The sequence below is a fragment of the Carlito syrichta genome, unplaced genomic scaffold (genome assembly GCF_000164805.1).
Source record: "Carlito syrichta isolate Samal-C Ts95f unplaced genomic scaffold, Tarsius_syrichta-2.0.1 Scaffold302106, whole genome shotgun sequence".
In the NCBI taxonomy this organism is placed as follows: Eukaryota; Metazoa; Chordata; class Mammalia; order Primates; family Tarsiidae; genus Carlito; species Carlito syrichta.
In genome coordinates, this window is record NW_007246202.1 from 109617 (window position 1) to 129488 (window position 19872).

Here is a 19872-nt window from a genome sequence, read left to right on the forward strand (position 1 = left end):
ATACAAGAAGGTCTGGAACAGTACGTAGACTATAATAATGTCAGTAAATAATAACACCAGGAAACCTCAAATACTTGCAGAATGAAATTATGAATGGATTTAACTTATTGGATAGAGCTCTACCTTATTGTGCACCTGTGAAAGTAGATATATACCTTTATAATCATGATTTAAGATTCTTCTTGGCAAGATTTTTACCCAAACTCTTTCAGAGCTACTTGGGCAACAAACTTGACCCTTCTGCATACAGTAACTAAATATTCCAGATTTTCCAAGACAGTTCTCTTGATTTAAAAAATTTTGTGGCCTGATCCAAAAATAATCTTGTACTTGTTAGACTGAGCTTTGATTTAGATTTTATAACTTGATTTTTTTTTCCAGACAAGTCGTCACTGTACTTTTTATTTAGATATGGAGGGTTTTGTGCTATATCTAAATTTATTTTGATCTCTGGGAATATAAGATTCTGGTAATCACCAAATTAACATTAAAGGCTACTTGACTTTTTTTGTGAATCACCCCTTTATTCTAGGCTCTTACTATGGAAAGATTGAGGGGATTATTGATTGACCTCTAGTGAAAGCAGGGGGCTGCTATAATGATGGAGCAACAGTCTAACTACTAGTTGTGGCTTTAAGTAAAGTAGCTGAACATGGATCTATAAAGGGGGTTCATTTTTATAAAAGGCCGACTTCTCTTTTATTAAGCTTCATTTCTTTTACAGTATTAAAGCAACAGAAAATAAGACATACCATTATACAAAAATATTTTCCTGGACACAGCCAATGAGAGCGAGGAAGCCTAATAAGTAAGTTCTATCACTGTATATGGCAATGCATCTTGACAGATAGGGTTTTTTCCCTCACTTGCTGGAGGGCCTATATCAGGTAGGATATCACTCTTGTGCCATCTGCAAGCTTTATATGGTGAGCACACAGATGCTAGAAAATGCCCCGTCGGTTGGCAGAGGAGAATATGAAGCTGGTAAAACTCTATGTCCCTTTCTAAAACAAGTACTCTAAGCAGTTCAAATTCCTTCTTTAAATGCCATTGTGGAGGTTGTTATACCTAATAATTAGATTAAGAAGTCTACTTAAATTTGAGAAGGTTTACTTTGTATGTGTTCTTCAGAATCATTTTGTATAAAAAATAACTATTAGTAATTCACTACACAGCTGTTTTCTTGACTGAATAGACCTGAATCTTTCCATTCCTACAGTTTGTAAGACATCAGAGCTCTTCACGGATTTAACACACAGAGATTTCAAAAAAGGGGGGGAAGACATATTTTCTACATATCGTTATACAGTGATTCTGTTCTATTTTTGCCTGTTTTCAGCTTTGAAAATGCTCAAACAAATATATTCAAGGTAGAAAAAAAAAAGAATCTCGTATTTCACTTAACTAGCTGGCCTCTATTACACAGTCTCATGGGACCTGAGCCCTAGCGATTTTTGTTGTTGTTTTCAAGAATGGCAGTGAAAGGCTAACTTGGACACCCCAGGTCACAGGAGAGAAGACAATGTGGTGAGCTGCTTCCTTTCATTAAAATGCCCCAAAGTACTATTTATTGACTCTTGGCTTTCTACAGTGTCTAGATCACTTTACAAAATTGTGTTTCCTTGATATATGCTGGCTGTCTAACATGATGCATTAATATGGTATACTGAGACAGTACTACCTGTGGCATATACACTGTGCAGAAAGCTAACACGAAGCAATGTGAGTCTGACAATCATTACTTTCTACAAGAATGAGAAAGAAAAACAACTTCAGAGATTTGTGGCCTGCTATGGCTCAGAGATGGCCTGACTCAACATTTATAAACACAGCTATACTTGGGATGTGCTCTGTAGGGCTGCAAATAGTACATGTGAACAGGAGAAGAGTCTTCACAGACCTGCACCTTCTTTGTAAGGTTTCAAAGCTCTAAGTAAGAGCACAGTTGTACATAAAATTAGAGCTCCTTTTAAGGAACTTCTGAATCGTTTATATTTTATTTTCTATTTTCAGAAGAGAAGCTAGCACTTAATGTTTAGTGTACTTGTTTGCTTATGCATACCCAAGCATGCTTTTGATTTGGCAGTAAACAATATAAAAATTTTAATACTACTTCATTTCCATTAACTATCTTTAGTATCTCAGTCTGTCCTTTTAAAAACTAATAAAGCAAAGCCTTGCTAGTTAAGGAAATTACAACTTATGGATTGAAAAAAAGGTCCATGTTTGCATGTCCATTTTTATATATCATGTATTGACTTAAAAATACACCCAGAGATCTCTGATGAAATCCTTTCAGACAGAATCTATAAGTACACAGAAGCAGGGATCTCTTAATCTGTGTATATACTATGCCTCAAAGGTCACTGAGATAAAACCAGTGACATCATGCCTGTCTGTCCCTACATTACTGAGAAAGTAATGCTATATCCTTACCCTCTTAGAAAAAATTTTCAAATTTTACTATTTTGAGTCAGAAATCCTAAAAGGGAAATGAACGACAAAACACCATCTCCAGAAACATGCAATTGACATAAGATGAAGAATATTAGTTACTATCCTTGAACTTCTGTTTGTCACTTAAGTATGACAATCATCGGTGCCAAGACAGACTGTTAGGACTTTGTAATTAGTCACATTCAACATTCCTACCATCTAATGAGTCTAAAACCCTAGCAACTGTTGTACAGATTTACTTTTTGGCCTCCAATTTTAATATAGAGGCTTAGAATAACCCATTTTTAACTCTTCTCTCTGTATCTCAAAGGCATAATCCCAATATAAAAAATGCAAATTCCAGGAGAGAAGAAAACCCCAACACTCGATTGTCAGTTGTTTTTGACTGTTTCCAATCTCACCATTGCTTTTTTTCTGTCTCTCCCATTCTCTGGTCTGTTCCTTATTGTCATTGCATGCTCCCCCCCACCCCAGGTCTGCATTCCAGGGAAAGGGCTCTTGGCAACACCCCAGCGCTTTAAGTGGGGACTGCAGGTGAAACCAACGCCCCCGGGCTTCCTCCCCGCCTCCCCAGGTTCACCTGCAGAGGTGCTGTGGCTCTCATCCTGCCTCCACCGGCTTCCTTCTCCCTGTCAGCACAAGCTTTCTCTTCCAGTGACTTGGTCAGCGAGCAGCTCCCTGCCCAGCTCTCAAAAGCTGCCTCTGCTACTGCTCAGCTTTGCCAGAAGGGGCTGCCCTGACACACTGAGCTCTGGCGGAGTTTAAAGACGAGAAAAAAATCCAAACACTTTCACTGATCATCCCAGGAGCGCTCTCAGCAGGCGCAGTTAAAGAGGGACATTGAAATGTGTATTTTTCTTCAGGCAGTTTTTCCTTTCCGTGGCATTAACTTCCTTCACTCCAATCATCTCAGCTCCCAACTCCCAATTCACAGCTCCCAACCTCCCGGTGTTAACATGCATTTGTTTCAAGAAACAAATAAACTACTCGTTTATTCGCAATGCATGTGGGAATTCTATGCAGCCCAAGAATTCCCACTCTCCTGTCTTCTCTCTGTTGACCTAATCCTCATTGGTAAAAGGTAAAAACAACAAAAAACCCCCCACAACATAGTTTTATCACTTAACAAAAATCACAGTTTTCACGATTTCTACTTTGGTGGAAAAACAGACTGTGTAATTGTCTCTGATAGACAGCCTTCTTTCTCTGCCACACACAGCACAACATTCATGAGAACTCAGATGGCATGGAGGGCAATCCTCATTATATAAGACCCTAGGAATGCACAAAGCCACGGACAATTCGTTCTTTGTGGAGTCTGTGCACAAGCCCAGAGAGACGCACATGCTGGCATTTCCTACCGTTCTAATTGCTGTGGGGATTCCGGATTCATCCACCGGCCCGATTCCCGGGTAATGCGGGGCTTTGATGACTGTCACTCTCCTCTCCTCCTCCGAGGATCTGTACAGTGGGATCGAGCTGCCTGTGGTACCGTCCAGAGACTGTGCATGCTGGGGATAAGTCTCTGTGGAATCTGTGCCGAAAAGGCGGTAAAGGCAATCTATCAGATTCACAAGCTGTCATACATTGATGGCCTCTCTCATGGTGTGCTGCCCTCAACCGTAACGTAGAGTGCATATTTCCACCACTATCTCCTTTGACTCACACTCCTCCCATCTGGGCCACCTATTGGCAGAGGATGCCGTGAAGGGAACAGACCTGTGGTGACAAGGACCTGTGGAGGTCTTCACCACTGGAGGAAGAAGGCGGAGGAAGAAAAAATGACTGTGGCAGTCACGGTGCTAAGTCACACGACGCATGCACCCTCTCACCTTATCGCTCGGGAGCCTTAGGGATGGCTGGGGACGGGGTGAGCAAAAATCAGTTTTCCAGATGAGGGGGCAGAGGCTGAGACAAGGTTAGTGATTTCCCTCAGGTTGTAATTTATATTAAGCTTATTCTTGGGATCCTGCTAACTAGTATTATTGACAAGTACTGAAATGTATTTTCAGACAGCGATGTGAACATCGAGTCAGTGAGAGTGATTTCATAAAAATGAAGAGGAAATGAAAATCACTTTAAAAAAATCTTCACATCCAAACACATCTTGTGCTTGGATGTGAAGGCTTATATGTAAATAAATGTTTTAAAATTATTAGTATTAATTACATTTTTTTCAAGTAGCCATGATGGCCATAGTACCTTCTTCTTTTTTTTTTTTTACTTTAAAATACTCCAAACTGTAAGTTTTTACCCTTTGTGAATAAAAATTGCCCTAAGGATATAAATTAGATGATACCTATCAAGTTCCTAACTTTAAGTTGCTTTTATTAACTTCCAGGATATTTCAGAAGCAACAGAGTACATATGTGCACTATATATTACATATATTCTTAGTTCACAGGTATTTTTGAAAATCAACATTATTACCATTCATCTGGTACAATTATAACTTCCTAGTTTTCTACGTTAATTTCAAACTTTTGGTGACCAAGAATAGCATTCTGTTTATATTCTTTATATTATGGTTTGTTGGGACAATCACTCAGAAAGTTCATTTATGTAGAAATGAAAAAGTCCTTATGTCTCAGGGTGGGATTCGCTGATATTCATGTGTGCGTGTGTGTGTGATATATTCTATATAAATGTGTTTTTCATGAAAAATTAGTATATAACATTGTAAGTAAGCTTTTAAAGACATTCTGATTCTTCATTTATAAGAATAATGAAAGTTAAGCTCTCTCTAAGGTAAAATCCATTGTAACATTTATAACTGCTATTACTATTATTATGGCTATTTTCAATTTAGTTTGCATCAGAAAAGCATTTTCAGTACACTTTTAAAAAAGGAATAGATAAGACTAAGAATAAAATCGATGTGACATTAAATGTGAACATAACATGTTTTCCAAATTAAGATACAATGTGATATTTTTGACTTTTATTTAAATCCTAAAAAAGATATGAGCTGGCAATGATGCTACTATTTTTTATCAGCAACAAGTGTTTTTTGAACACCTGGCATGGACAAAGTCCTAGTCCAAGCATGAAGCATCAACTCTGTCTTCTTACCTGGTTTATCAGAGTCTATGAACCTATAGCTTTATGTAATAAGAGTTAGTCTTTTTATTTTATTATTCTCTTATATGGCCCACTAGTTCTCACTTTGCAATATTTTGTCCAAAACTAAATACAAAGTTCATGTAGGGCAAAGTCACCTTCTATATTCTCCACAGGACTTATCATAGCATTGGCCAGTAGCAATTTTTTCAATGTTTACATAAGGAATTTCTTTGGATACAGTATAGTTTATATGTAAAATCTACTCACTGAAATGTTCTAAAATCAAGAGTTTCTGTATTTTTGGGTGGTGGTGAGGGTGAGGACAAAACTGTGTTCACTAAGACAGGCAATGAGACAAAGAGTCAGACTTTGATGATTATTATTTGGGAAAATGCTATGGCTAGAATAATTTCTAGAGTTTTACTTTATACATGTGATAATGTGTAGTTCCATTAAAAATATATATATAGATGTGGAGAACTTCATTATAATGCTGTACTGCAGATCGCTTGTTAAAGGGCAAAATTTTGCCTCAAGGAAATTCTGCTTCCTTAAACTCTAAAAGGACATCCTTGTAAGATTCACAGATGATCCTCAGGAGCAGCATTAGAGAAGGCAAGATATATGTAAACTTTTTTTTAATGATTCCCACGGCTACATTTAAAGTCTTAGAGGGTTTTGTTGACTGCAGGAGCCGAATTTCACAATGTACCTGCTGGATGCTGACATCAAGATTCCTTGATAAAGGAGAAGCACATTCTTTCAATACACCAGCTGGTGCTGGGGAGGGGGGCTTGCTGTCTGCTGTCAGAGAGGACGTGGTCGTTTGAGTCTTGGATTCTAGTTTCTTGCCCGCTGTGGCCGGTCTGTGGTGGCCAGAAGACCGGGCATCTCTTTTTCTGGGGGGTGTGGGGCAGTCCTGCTGTCCTCAGCCTTCCTCTCTGCCTCCTGCTTTCTAGTGACTCAATATCATGGAAACTTTTTTAGTCTGATTTCCTAAGATGCTTCAATTTGGTATGTGTTTTAATACTTTGGGGTTTTAAAATTACATTTAAAAAAACCAAGAAATGTTTATTACATTATTTTCTAAACTATCTGAATATATTTTACCATGTAAGAACATTTCTGTCATCATACAGTACACTGCTTTTCTAGGAGACTACAAAGAGTTCGCAAACCCTGTGAAATTTTATGCTCAGGAATGTGTTATGAGTGTTCCCGTGTTCATTTACTTTCTAGAGGAGAGCTCTAACTTTATTTCTCTATGAAATTATGGAAGCTTCCTTTAAGGGAAAGCTTAAGTTTCCCACGACCAGATCCCTGACTTAGGGTCGCCTAGCCTCAGTTTCCTACTTCGTGAGCCAGTAGGTTACTGCTCTACTACTGTGTGATGCAACCTGTCAGCTTGTTATACTGTTTTAACTGTTAAACAATTCTTCCTTTTACAAACACCCAAAGAATATTCCACCAGTGGAAGTTCTTCCACAGAGCAACCAGCTGCCTCAATGGAAAAGCACTGTATTCATGTTCTCCGGTGGTGCAAACTCCCTCTCGCTAACCAGCCATCCTCTTTTTCTTTTTACCCCATGCCAAACATCTCAGTCGATTTCAGGCTCAGATATGGGGGAGGGGAATCATCATCTTGGACTAGGTGAGTGCTGTGAACCATCCGCTCCAATGCCTCCTCTAGGATAATAATCGGTCACCAAATAGTGGCATGCTGAATGCTCCTGCCTCACTCAGATGCCTTACATTCTTCTCATGTGATTAGTACTTGCCATGTTGAAATTGTCATGCAACTCATGGTGACTGAGTTACTTACCAAGGAATCTGCCATGCTGCATGACAATGCTTGAGTTGAGCGAGGCTGGGAGAGAGTACGCCGAAGGGGAAAACGGTCTTTGATAGTAACTCATGGGACTCACGGCACCTCCAGAGTTTCCGTTCACTGTTACCTGGCTCTGGGGAAAGTGCAAAGGCATTCTGTTAAAGCACACAGTTCACTGTCAACATCATTCCTTTAGGTGATTATAAAAGACTTCCAGTCACACGGTAGTCATCAGCTGCCAAGTTTTTTATTTATTTTGAAAACCAACATCGGAGGGCAGGATATGTTCTCTCGGTGTCCTCTCTCTCTTCATTATTTCTCAAAATCACTCTCATGCATATTTGAGGGCCCAGGGGGTGGTTAGGAAAGCAGCTGACCGGTGGGCATGCCACTCTGCCAACAGCGATGCCAAATGCTATCGGTAGGATCTGTGCCCGATGGATGTGGAGGGTGACTTTGCTATTACAGTCATGACTCTGGTAGTCAGAACAGCCACGCTGATCTGCATGTGGGACTTGGAATGAATGTCCTCTGATACGAGGAGAGGGATTGGTCTCAAACTTGGTTCGGGACATCCTCTAGTGCAGCAGCCCTCAACCTTTCAGCATCAGGGACTGGTTTCATAAAAGACGATCTTTCCATGGACTGGGGGGCAGGGGGCACAATGGTTTCAGGATGATTCAAGCACATTACATTTATTGTGCACTCACTGATAGGGCTTTGATATGAATCTGCAGGCATTTGATTTATGATGGTCTCTGTGCAGTCAAATCTCACTGCTCATGTTAATCTGTATGTGCAGCCACTCCCCAGCGCTAGCATCACCATCTCAGATCATCGTGCATTAGATTCTCATAAGGAACCTGCAACCTAGATCCCTTGTGTGTGCAGGTCATAATAGGGTTTGCACTCCTATAGGAATCTAATGCCGCCACTGATCTGACAGAAGATGGAACTCAGGCAGTAATGTGAGCAATGGAAAGTACAGTAAATTTGCTTGCTCACCTGCTGCTCACCTGCTGCTGCGTGGCTGGATTCCCAACAGGCCATGAAGTGGTATCAGTCTGTGGCCTAGGAGGTTGGGAAGCCCTGCTCTAGTAAATGGATGTTTCCAGAGCAACGTGAATAGCATAAGGAACATAATTGTTTGAATTTATATATCATTAAGTAACCTATTCTAGCCTGGTAAAGCATCAGAAAGACATGCTAAATCACTGATTTCTTCCTATTTCAATCTCACTTAGCACTTTATGGGCCTCTGTTTCATCTCTTAATAATTTATTGTTTTGATGGCTTTATATCGGAGCTCTTATATCCTCAATAGCTTCTCAAGCTTCTTGTTGGAGATGGTCCTATATATGCTTCTTTCCTATTTTTTATAGCATGCAACCTGGTGCTAATGATATAGTGAATGTTCAAAAGATACCTATTTGGATTCAACAGAATCAGCTTAGTTCACAGAGGCTGAGATCAGAACTACCAAGCATGCCTGTCTATCCACAGCACAGCACTGAGCATTATGGAGAGTGCATAATGCATGCAAATAAGACAAAAACATTAGTAAGGACATTTGGTTAAAACCGCCTTATAGCTAAATACACACAAATATGCACACAGATGAAGAACCATCATTTGTGAACTTTTTCCTTCTTATTTTATTTATTTATTTATTTATTTATTCATTCATTCATTCATGCATTCATTTGAGTTGGAGTCTCACTCTGTCACCCAGACTGGAGTGCAGTGGCCGCTCCCGGCCACCGCAGCCTCGACCTGCCGGGCTCCGGCGATCCTTCCGCCTCAGCCTTCCGAGTAGCTGGAACTACAGGCGTGAGCTACCACGCCCGGCTAGTTTTTGATTTATTGTAGAGATGAGGTCTCGCCAAGGTTTCCCAGGTGGGTCTCGAACCCGCGGGCTCAGGCAATCCACTCACCTCGGCCTCCCAACAGCGTGGGATGACAGGCTGAGCCACCGAGCCCGGCCCTACTTATTTTAAAACAAAATAAACTTCTCTTCTACAGGCTTGAGACATAGATGGATAAGCAATTGTATATTTGTATAACTTCACTTTAAAGCAGATACATTTTCAAATGTTTTAGAATAAATCTAATTTCATTACTGTGAAGCCATACCACATATGTTCCCAAATCAATAAACATTTCATTACAAGGCTTGTGCCTATTGACTAAGGACTTCTCTAAGCTGTTGGAAAAATCACTCTCATGTCATGATCAGCCACATCTTGAAGTTGTTCTAAAAGCAAGAGAAGACAACTGGACACACAGGCCTGGCTGAGTCTTCAGAGCCTCTGATGAACGATTTGGGAACGATTTCATCTCCTCACCCAAATCAAGCTTCATGGATCTTTGTGAATATCGTCATAACACTCTTGTTATAATTGATCTTAAAAGCAAGAGAAAGCTTCTCATTAAAAACCATCAGATTACTATGTTACTAAACCTAGGAAACTTGCTCTGAATCTCATTTGATGGTTTCAAGAATATTGACCAGGGGTTAAAAAAAATACGCACAGAAAGTCGTTTTACTCTTATATTATATTAAACCTATCAGGATTTTACTAATAGCAAGTAGCATTATAATTTTAGAAAATGCTTTATTGTTATAGTGAATTATTAGGAAAAACATCTCATGGAGAATCTAGGTGCAATTTTAAATTGACGATAGAAATTAATCTCAGTTACATGCAGTGCTGATTGTGTTCACAAGGCTATATGTGTGACTCATAGGCTCCTGAAGAGTCTTACAAACAGAAAACTGAACAGGTTAGTCCATAAATGGATGTATTCTCACTACTTTGTATTTTTGGTTCATTCCTTAAGGTTTTTAAAGTTTAACCACATGAAGTAGAGCAGGACACAGGAGAGGTCCACACCTGCGGCTCCTGGCACCTGAGGCTGGTCACCTGCAGCGAGGTTAGGGGCTCTCGGTGGGGTTGACTCTAGAAACTCAGGCTCCTTCTGCAGCCAGTCTCAGAACGGAATGTGTCAGTGCAAAGTGACAAACCCAGCCATTGGATGAGTGCTAAATCCCATACCCCTAAAAGTATCTTTTGTTTTCTGTAATAGCAGTTTCTCACAAAAAAATATGGCTTATTATAACATTTCTCTGTGCATGAAATTTGCAGATTTATGAGCTTGGTGAAACATAAAATCTATGTAGCACAAACAAATGACAGTGCTTATTGGAACTTCATTATAATATCAGTTTTAGATGAAAAAATTCCTATTTTATTGCCTGAAGTTATGGGCCTTTCACATAGAAGCTATTATCTATTCATTACATGCAATGAGAGTCTGTGCTATAAAATGTTGAAGCATTTTAGTCATTTGTAAATCATTTGTTAGAAATGCTTATCATACAGTCACATTTAAATGATATAATATGCCTGGAAAATATTTATATATTGCTGTAAACGGAAGAAAAATTATTGATGTATAAAAACATGTATTCAAAAATTTCTGTACTGAAATGGCTCAGGAAAAATCGTTCCAGAAAATCACAGGGCTAAATTTCTATAATGCAGATTATTAACATCATCCGCTCCTGCATGACAGATGGGTTCAGAAAAAGTAGGTGTTAGAGAAAGAGCAGAAAGAGCAGCAAGAGAATTAGCACCATGCGGTCAGTAATCACATGTGTGAGAAACAAGGATATATAAACTATGGACACAAGACACATTAATACAAGTTTGCGAGGAAAACTCATCTACCAGGCATTCATCCTGGGTTACAATTTTTTAACAATTTCAGACTTTTTCTATGCTCTAACCAAGACATATGGTGATGTACACTTGTCTGAATTTCTGAGATGACTTCTTACTAAGGCCAATTACTGTATCACTCACTAGCTGCAGCATCACAATACAACATAAGTAAACCACTTTAGAGTCGCTGTAAGTCACCCTCGAATGACGAGTAGCTCCAAGTAAGCTCATGAGGATAACGCTGGTGGTTTCCCCTGACAGATGGGTTAGCCCAGCTTCCAAACCCACTCCTAGGGCAATGAAACTGCCCAGCGGCGAATGAGAGGACACCAAAGGAATCAGGCCTTGATAGAAAGAGGTGGAAGCAAAGGCAGGCAGAATAATTACATGAGTGGCCGCAGGGGTGGTGAGGGTGGTGCCATCTTTCACAGCAGCCCTCCGACCCCAGGTCGGGGAGGGTGTCTCAGGAGGTCAGGGGTGGCAGAGTCACACATCTGCAGCTCGGCTAGCAAGGCTGTGGAGGACTCACTCTCGGAGCGGGAGGAGCGCTCGCCCAGGGAGGAGTCTGTCGTGAGAGAGCTTGTGGCGGGCCATGGATAAGGCTTTCGGGAGCTGGGAGAGGGTGTTTAGACAAGCAGTGCGAAGGGCTCTGGGGCTTATGCAGGCGTGAAGTCCCCAACCCGTGGGGGCTGGATCTCCTGCCTGGGGGACAAGCGGGGCCTGGAGGAGAGGCTTCTGCTGTGGGTGGTCTGTGTGTCTGAGAAGCATTTACCTCCGACACACTGGCAGTTAAGTTCTGATTTCCAAGCTGGGTTTGTGGGAAAAAAATAAGAAGGAAAGATAAATGATCAATGAATCAAAACATCTCTTTTGGCAGTGTGGCAGGGAAGGCAACGCATTGGTTTTATTTGCAAGCACTTCAAGAAAACATACGCAGATGAATTAGGTACCAACCACACAGTGCGGAAAAAGCATGAAAACACGAGGAAAATGAATCCAGTCAGTGTGCTTTGGAAACCAGACCATTTTCCACACGGTACTGCAGTGTAATTTTGGGCAGGGGCTTGAGAGTATTGGCAGAATGAAACTTTTTCCTCAGAAGTTTTGGTTTTTGTACTTGTGACAATGAAGTGATATCAGAATGGATATTGATCAGCAGAATTGGTTTGCCTTCTACTAGAAAAAATATTTTAAGCATACTTCTCCTCCTGCCAAAATGTTCCAAAAATATAAATCAGTTTGTCTCATTTTTTGAACTTACAGATTGAAATATTGATCAAACCAAAAACAGCTAAGGGGAAAGGGTATTCGATTTTCTTTTCACTCATTAAAGCTCTGATTTCACTAGAGAACACTAAAATAATTGAACTCAAAAATATTCTCACAGTGCACATAGAGGTACCAGTGTGTGAACATGGAAACCAGCCAATGATAATGGTTAGAATGTACACTAGGTGGTTAGAACTACAGTTGGCACCAAATCTTAGGTAAAGGAGAAAGAAACTGAAGGAGATATAAAAGGTTTCATGCCTCCAAGGTTAGATATAACCCAAGAGGCAAAACATAGCAGAGGAACTGTCTGTAGAAGGAAGAAAGAAGACAGACCTTTAAAAGTTTTGTAGCCACCTGTTATAGACTTGGAGATGCCTGACCTCACATGTCAAATATGGTGATGAGCATCAAACTTAATTATAAGATAGAAGGCCAGAAGTATTGTGAGATATTAGTGCAAAGATGAAGAATGGATAAAGAGAACTGCATAGACTTAGAAATAATTCCCAGTCAAGATTTAAGTGATCCCAGCTGGTGTGCTTGAACGGACATAATTTTTGTTTCAGCTTATGCAACATAGGTTGTTGGTCTCCCAAAAAGTTATAATTAATATTTTCTCAGACATTTAGTTGGATGCTCATAAATTCATCATGTAAAAAGGTCTTTCTGGGTCATAGATCCCTTAGAAAACTGGTAAAAGCTACTGATCCTTCTCTTGAGGAGAATGTGCAAATCCACATATACATGACGTTCTGCATGAACTTCAGGGAACACAGACACTCAAAAGCATATCCTTAACCTAACGGGTTAAAAAAACCCAACCCTGGATAAAAAGACACATTTTCTTATTCTATTTTTATTTCATAATTTTTTTTGTTGTTGCTTAGACATAATAATTTAATGTAATACTTTTTTATTGTTTATAGTTTTAAGCTCTCTAGAATTAACTGACAGAATTCTTGGTTACCCCAAACTTAAAATATTTTCGTGGGACTGCATCCTTATTATTACCAAAGGCTTATAATAATTGCAGAACTTATTGGAAGCAAAACTATAACATTAAGAAATTATAATAATTTTAACTTAATATACTAAAATTTTACTATAGATCTAAATGGAATTCGGTATAAAGCAGTCTTTGGATAGTGTCAATGGAATGTCTCCTAATAATGCTGTTTAACTGAGGTAGTTTCCATGTAACATGAATGTCTTTTGAGTTTTCTCATGTTAAGTGAAAATTCTGATTAATACAGATCATACACAAAGATTTGAATGATCTGTTCAAACGAGATTTTTTTCCTTTAACATTAAAAGGAAAAATCTGATGACTTTAACCCTCACGGGACTGACTTGTTCATATCCTTTGACTTGAAACATTACAGAAGCTGAAGCATATTCTTTCTAAAATCACTGTTGCCACGGGTAGTATGACCACTAATTTGTTTGTTAGCATTGTTTGTGAACATGGTCCTTATCCATTCATTTGTTCCTCCAAAGAGAATGTCCACAGAAAAGAAAGTGATTTCACCTTTTGAATTTCTCTCATCACCCCTCACACGCTCACAGTTTTGAGTCTTTGTGTGTGTGTGTGTGTGCAGATAACAAAAGAAACAGCTCTTGATGAGTCACATCACACTTAAATATCTATAGATAATATTCCAAAATTCAACAGTATGTCGGTCACCCCCTCACACACAAAAAACCTTAAATATCTTTCCATAAATATGTAAATTACTTCTTAGACTATTGGGAGCTCCTTTAAAAGATCCTAAAATACCCAGTAGACCCAGGGAGAGAACCATATTATACATGCTTCCCCAAAGGGAAATTTGGAAAGAGCAGCAGGAAAAGTGTGAAGGGAAACAGGAAGTATTTTCCCAATCTGGACTACCTCGAAGTAGGAAAAACTAACTTTAAACAAGAATCGTTTGCTTTTTCCTATTGCATTTAGCGGCAGACAGATAAATGTAGAAAATAATCCTAATTGTTCTGTGTCCTTCTTTTCAAGACCATGTGAGGCTAAGAGTTTTGAATACGGATCAAGGGTCACCAACTTCTTGTGAGTATAAAGTTGCTTTTTACTTTCCCCATTGTTGAGCCACTGGGAGAGGGGGGTTAGAGACAGCAGCTTGCTGCTGCCTGGTCTTCTACAAAGAAAAGGGGCTACATTTAAACCTTAGGATGATGAATATACTAAGAGACCACACGTGGTTATTCAAAATAGCACTGAGCCTCTTGGTCAAAATGAATTCAACTAAAGAGAAGCTGTATATGAGAGAGATCACAAAAGACGAGCTCCTTGAGGACTTGAAGAACACAGGATCCAGGGGAAGGCACATTCCAGCTGTGGAGAATGGGTTGAATGTAGGTACTGCAAACTAAAGTGCCAACCTTGGGTCAGGAATGTATCCAGCACCTGCAAATCTGCCACAGAGAATGATGTAAATGGGTTGGAGAAGGCATGGGTTGGAGAAGGCATGTTCCCCTCAAGGTGGGACTGACTTGAAACATATCCAAAGCCAAAGCATACTCTCTCCAAAGTCATCATTGCCATGGGTGATAGGATTCATAGATTGCTCATAAACCCATTAAAGCTTAAAGATAAAGTTAACTCAGGGACAACTACAACATATCAGCAGTTCTAAGTCCCTATGTCTTTTGTTTGTTGACTCAGGAGCTGAGAAGCTGGAAGTGTCAAGAGGGTGAGTGGCTGTGGTTTGGAGCTAGGGTATACTGAGAGTGTGTGGCCACTCTCATCAGCCGGGCGTAGGGTGGGAGAACGTGAAATACTTCTTGGGGAGCAAAATGTAGTGAGTGACAAAAACTCAGTAATCAAGATACTCTTTGAATGCAATCCTAGAAGAAAATCAAAATCAATGCCAAAATAATCTATACTGAACAAAATATCAAAAATTGAAGTGAATACCAGATCCATGCCAAGCAGTATTGGAGACTGAGGAAAAAGAACATGAAATTTTTAATGGAAGCAAACTCATCAATAATGTTTTCAACATTTTCTGTTTTCTGATCTCTTTCTTAATTGAGACAATGGATACGTTAGACAATTTCCACTTAATCAATACAATTCTGTTTTGGCATAAATAAAATATTGAAGCAAAGAAGAATGTGAGTGCTAATAAACCTACATTTCAATTTATCAAACACTTTTAAATGACTTAAACATTCTAGAAAAGACTCATTAAAAATACATAAAAAAGCCCGGCTTGGTGGCTCAGCCTGTAATCCCGCGCCTTTGGGAGGTTGAGGTGAGTGGATTGCCTGAGCCCGCGGGTTCGAGACCCACCTGGGCAGCAAGACCTCATCTCTACAATAAATCAAAAAAATCAGCCGGGCGTGGTAGTGCGTGCCTATAATTCTGGCTACTTGGAAGGCTGAGGCGGAAGGATCGCCAGAGCCCAGCGGGTCGAGGCTGTGGTGGCCGGGAGCGGCCACTGCACTCCAGTCTGGGTGACAGAGTGAGACTCCAACTCAAAAAAAAAAAAAAATACATAAAAACATAAATACAGGAGGACATGCCTTTCCTTCTGCCTCAGACTCCAATTGACTTGACATGCTACTGTGGTCTAGGATTCTAACATCCCCCTCTTAAAAATCTTTAATCACTCAGCTTCTAGGCCTCATTTCTCAAAGAACATACAGGATATATTAACTATCAATCAAAGGAATTTGACAGGTTTTGCTTTCTATTTTTCAATAGAGTTGACAGTAATTTACTTAAAAAAATCTAGGAGGGGGTTTTATATATTTATATAAACTTGGCCTTCCACCCCCATATCCTTCCATGACATTCTGCCCCCTCTCTCCCAACCTTTTCTTAAGGGACTCAGAGAAATGCCTGGCAGTTTTGTCTATCCCAGGCAGCACTGTTTTGCTGGCCACAGATGATTGTTTAGGAGGAAGAATGACTAAACTAAACTGGGTCAATCGGGCCCGGCCTCCCTCTGAGAAATTTGAATTATATGATACCAAATGCCCCAGTCAGACTGCTGTGGGCTACCCAAGTGCAAGTAGCCAGAAAATGTCATGGAAATCCACAGGCAATCTGAAGTAATGAGGGAGCAGAGATGAAGAGGAGAGACAAGAAACCATGCAGCATCCACGACTGAGAGAGAGTCGCTACCTGGTTGATGCTCAGTTCCCCTGAGGTCTGGCTGAACTGCTCACATTTTAATAGGAGATTGTCCTACGGCCTCATAACAAAAGCTCTTTTAGCCATATAGTCCCCACCCAAGATTTGGATGATAGGTGACCTAAAACTGTCACACAGATTGGAATCAGGGAGTGAACGTTTCAGCTATGCTCTGTGGTATTCAGACAGGAAGTATGAGTTTGCATCGGGGAAGGTGTCATATTTTAAGAACATTACCAAAATATGGGCTTTAAAAGTTGAAATGCATGAGAACATAGAGGCAGCCAAGCCTACTGGTTGAGCTGTGCATCTGCAGTCAGACAGACCTGGGCAAGTTGTGCGATCTCCCTTGGTCTTGTTTCCTCAGATGTAACATATAGACATTAATAAAACCATCTATTGAAACTTGTGAAAATTAAATGAGATAATGTAAAGTACTTAGCACAGTGCCTGGCGTGTGACAATAGCTCTAAAAAAAATGAGAATCATTTACAAAAATGAAAATGCTTGGAAGGCCCAGGAATGTTCTGCAAAAGCAAACAGCGGGGTAGGGTAGAGAACAAGAAAATCATCACACAGAAGAGGAAGAAAATTTCATCTCCTTTGCTCTGTGGGATTAGGGAGAAGTTAAGGAAGGCAGATTAGAATGCAGTATTAGAAATACTTTCTAATAATCAGAGCTCAATCCCAAGCACTGAATTGCTGTTTTATAAAGTCATTGAGCTCTCTATGAAGTATATTCAGGAGAGGCTGAATGCCCATCTATTGGGAAATGTTGAAGAGGAGATCCCAGGTGATCTCTAAATTCTATTGGGCTCTTAAATATCCTCTAATGTTCAATTATTTAACCACACATGTACATATGCATGTGTGCGCACACACACAACAGATAGAGAAATGACCAAAAACCCGATCAACTAATAGCATAACGGACCCATAGTGAGGAAGCGATGAGATATTGCTTGGTCATGCTAATGGAATGCATGACTGGGGCTGGTATTGATAGGAATGGTCCAGAAAGTATACTCTGCAGTTCCGCATCGTGTCTATCATCCCACATTGCCTACACGGATTCATGACTGCTTTCCTTAGCATCTACATATTGATCCCCTGGAGCAAAAAGAAATGCATTTCCTCTCCCTTCTACATGACAGTCAGGCAAGTTCCCCTTTGAGTCCTCAACACATGTGTAGCAGCAGCTGTGAAAGTGTGGCATTGGCAAATGATAGATTATGCTGTATCATAGGCAGGACAGGTTATCTTCCTGATACAAAGGGCACAGCACTCATGGATAACATAGAAAAGTATATGTAGCTTCTCGCTGTCTTTCCAAAGCGTCTGGTTTATGCCTTCACTTCTCTGACACTGAGAACAATGTGACATTTTTAGCAACAGGGTATCTGGTTACACAGGAACAGCAAGGATAACATCCACATTTTGTGGTCTCTCCATTTGTAGGAGATAAATGAAAACACATGCAGATGATAAACAATATGTAAAATCATCAAATACAGAATCCTAACAGTGGCCTGTTGTTTTCTTCTTAAACTAATAAACAGACTTTAATAATAACAACAAAAGTATGTAAGTAAAACTTTTAGAACCCTAAAATTTGCTTTTCACATCTTAGTGTATTTCTATTTCTTGAGTCTGCTAATCCCTTGGGAGACCAATTCTTCATAACAGAACATGTATTTGGCATGTTCACAGTGTTTGGCTTACAACACTTGGCATTTCCTGAGACTTGCCAGATTGTGGAACACAAGTATTTAAAATGGAAAGGTCACCATTGTGAAAGGTCATTATGTGGAAAGTGAGATTAGAAATGAAGTATATCACAACAGTCAAGATGTGGAAACAAGCTAAATGTCCACCGAAGAATGAACAGATAAGGAAAATGTGGTGTATAGATACAACTGAATACTCTTCGTCTTCAAAAAAGATAGAAATACTGCTCTATGCTACAACATGGGGAGACCTGAAGAGCATCGTGATACGTGAAACAAGCCCGACACAGAAGGACAGATACTGCATCATGCCACTTCCAAGAGGTATCTAAGACAGTCAGACTCAAAGAAACAGAAAAGCCTGCTGGTTGCCAGGGACTTGGGGAGGGGAAATGAAGCATTGCTGTTCAATGGGTAACGAGTTGTAGTTATGCTGGATGAACAAATCCTAGAGATCTGTTACATAACACTGCGCATACAGCTAGCATTACTGTATTGTACACTTAAACAATTGTGTAAGGAGGCCTATCTCATGTTAAACGCTCTTACCAAAATTTTAACAAAAGACAAAACTGCAATAGCTTTATGCCACTTTTGGGCAAAGCATTATACAAGACGATACACGATCTTAGAACAAACTGCTGGTCTGATTAAACAAACTTTTATTCACCAGTCAAAAAGTAATGTTGAGAATACATTTCATTTTCTCAATCACATGCATAATTTAGAAAAAACGTATTATTTAAAAATAAGAGTAGCGACTCTCTGTTGAGGAATTTCTACGTAGCAGGCACCATGCCAAACTTCTTATATGCAGTATCTTACTCAAGACTCACAGCAACTCTCTGAGATGAATGCTATCATTATCCTCATTTTATAGATGAAAAAACTGAGCCTCAGGGAAGGTGAATAACCAGGTAAATGGCATCATGGTAATAACACCTTGCAAGAGCTGACATCCTAGTTGCCCTCCTCCCAGCCTCTCGCGTGCCTACTCCAAGGAAGGCCTCCTCCCACTACGAAGTCAAAGGTAAGATATCGGATTTCATCTTACACTTGCCCTATCAGCAGGCCTCGCACAGTTCATTATTCAATCTCCTCCCTTCATCTTCACTTGGCCTTCAGAACGCCACATTTCGCTGAATTTCTTCCTCCCTTGGGGGCACGGCTTTCAGTCTCCTCTGCTGGCTCTTCCTTTGCATGTTGGGATTTCTTGGGCTCAGTTCCTGGGCCTCCTCTTTTCTCTCTACTCACTCCCTGGTGACCTCATCCAGTCTCATGGCCACAAAAACTATCGCTCTATAAGCCGATTGCTCATAATTCCAACCTGGATCTTCTCCCTGCAGTGAAGACTCAACCACGCCGCGTGGGTGTCTGACAAACCGACACCTCAAACTTAGTGTGTCCCAGATGGAAGTGCTGATGTTTCCGCCAACCTGTTTCACGCACAGCTGTCCGGTCTCAGCTGACGGCAACTCCATCCTCCCAGCTGGAGTCAACCTTGACTCTTCTCTTTCCCTCACACCCCACATGCAATCTACCAGCAAGCCCTGTTTGCTCTACTTTCAAAATACATTCATACACTCCGAGTTCTTCCCACCTCCACGCTCCCACCTTGCTTTGAGTCACCAACACTTCTCACCTAAATTA

The 19872-nt window shown here is 40.2% G+C and overlaps 1 protein-coding gene across 6 annotated transcripts in view; it reads right to left on the reverse strand.

Moving 5' to 3' along the window:
- SORBS2 (sorbin and SH3 domain containing 2) overlaps nucleotides 1–19872 on the reverse strand; it is a 218987-nt gene that overhangs the window by 65982 nt on the left and 133133 nt on the right. For 5 of the 6 annotated variants that reach the window (XM_021711376.1, XM_021711373.1, XM_021711372.1 and 2 more), the window contains 2 exons: nucleotides 7343–7481; nucleotides 3819–3991 (listed from right to left, as the gene is read on the reverse strand). In XM_021711376.1, coding sequence (XP_021567051.1) covers nucleotides 3819–3991; nucleotides 7343–7481 — 312 coding nt within the window. Of the gene's footprint in view, nucleotides 1–3037; nucleotides 3388–3818; nucleotides 3992–7342; nucleotides 7482–19872 lie in introns of those variants that run through there. The other variant, XM_008056096.1, reaches the window with a different exon arrangement.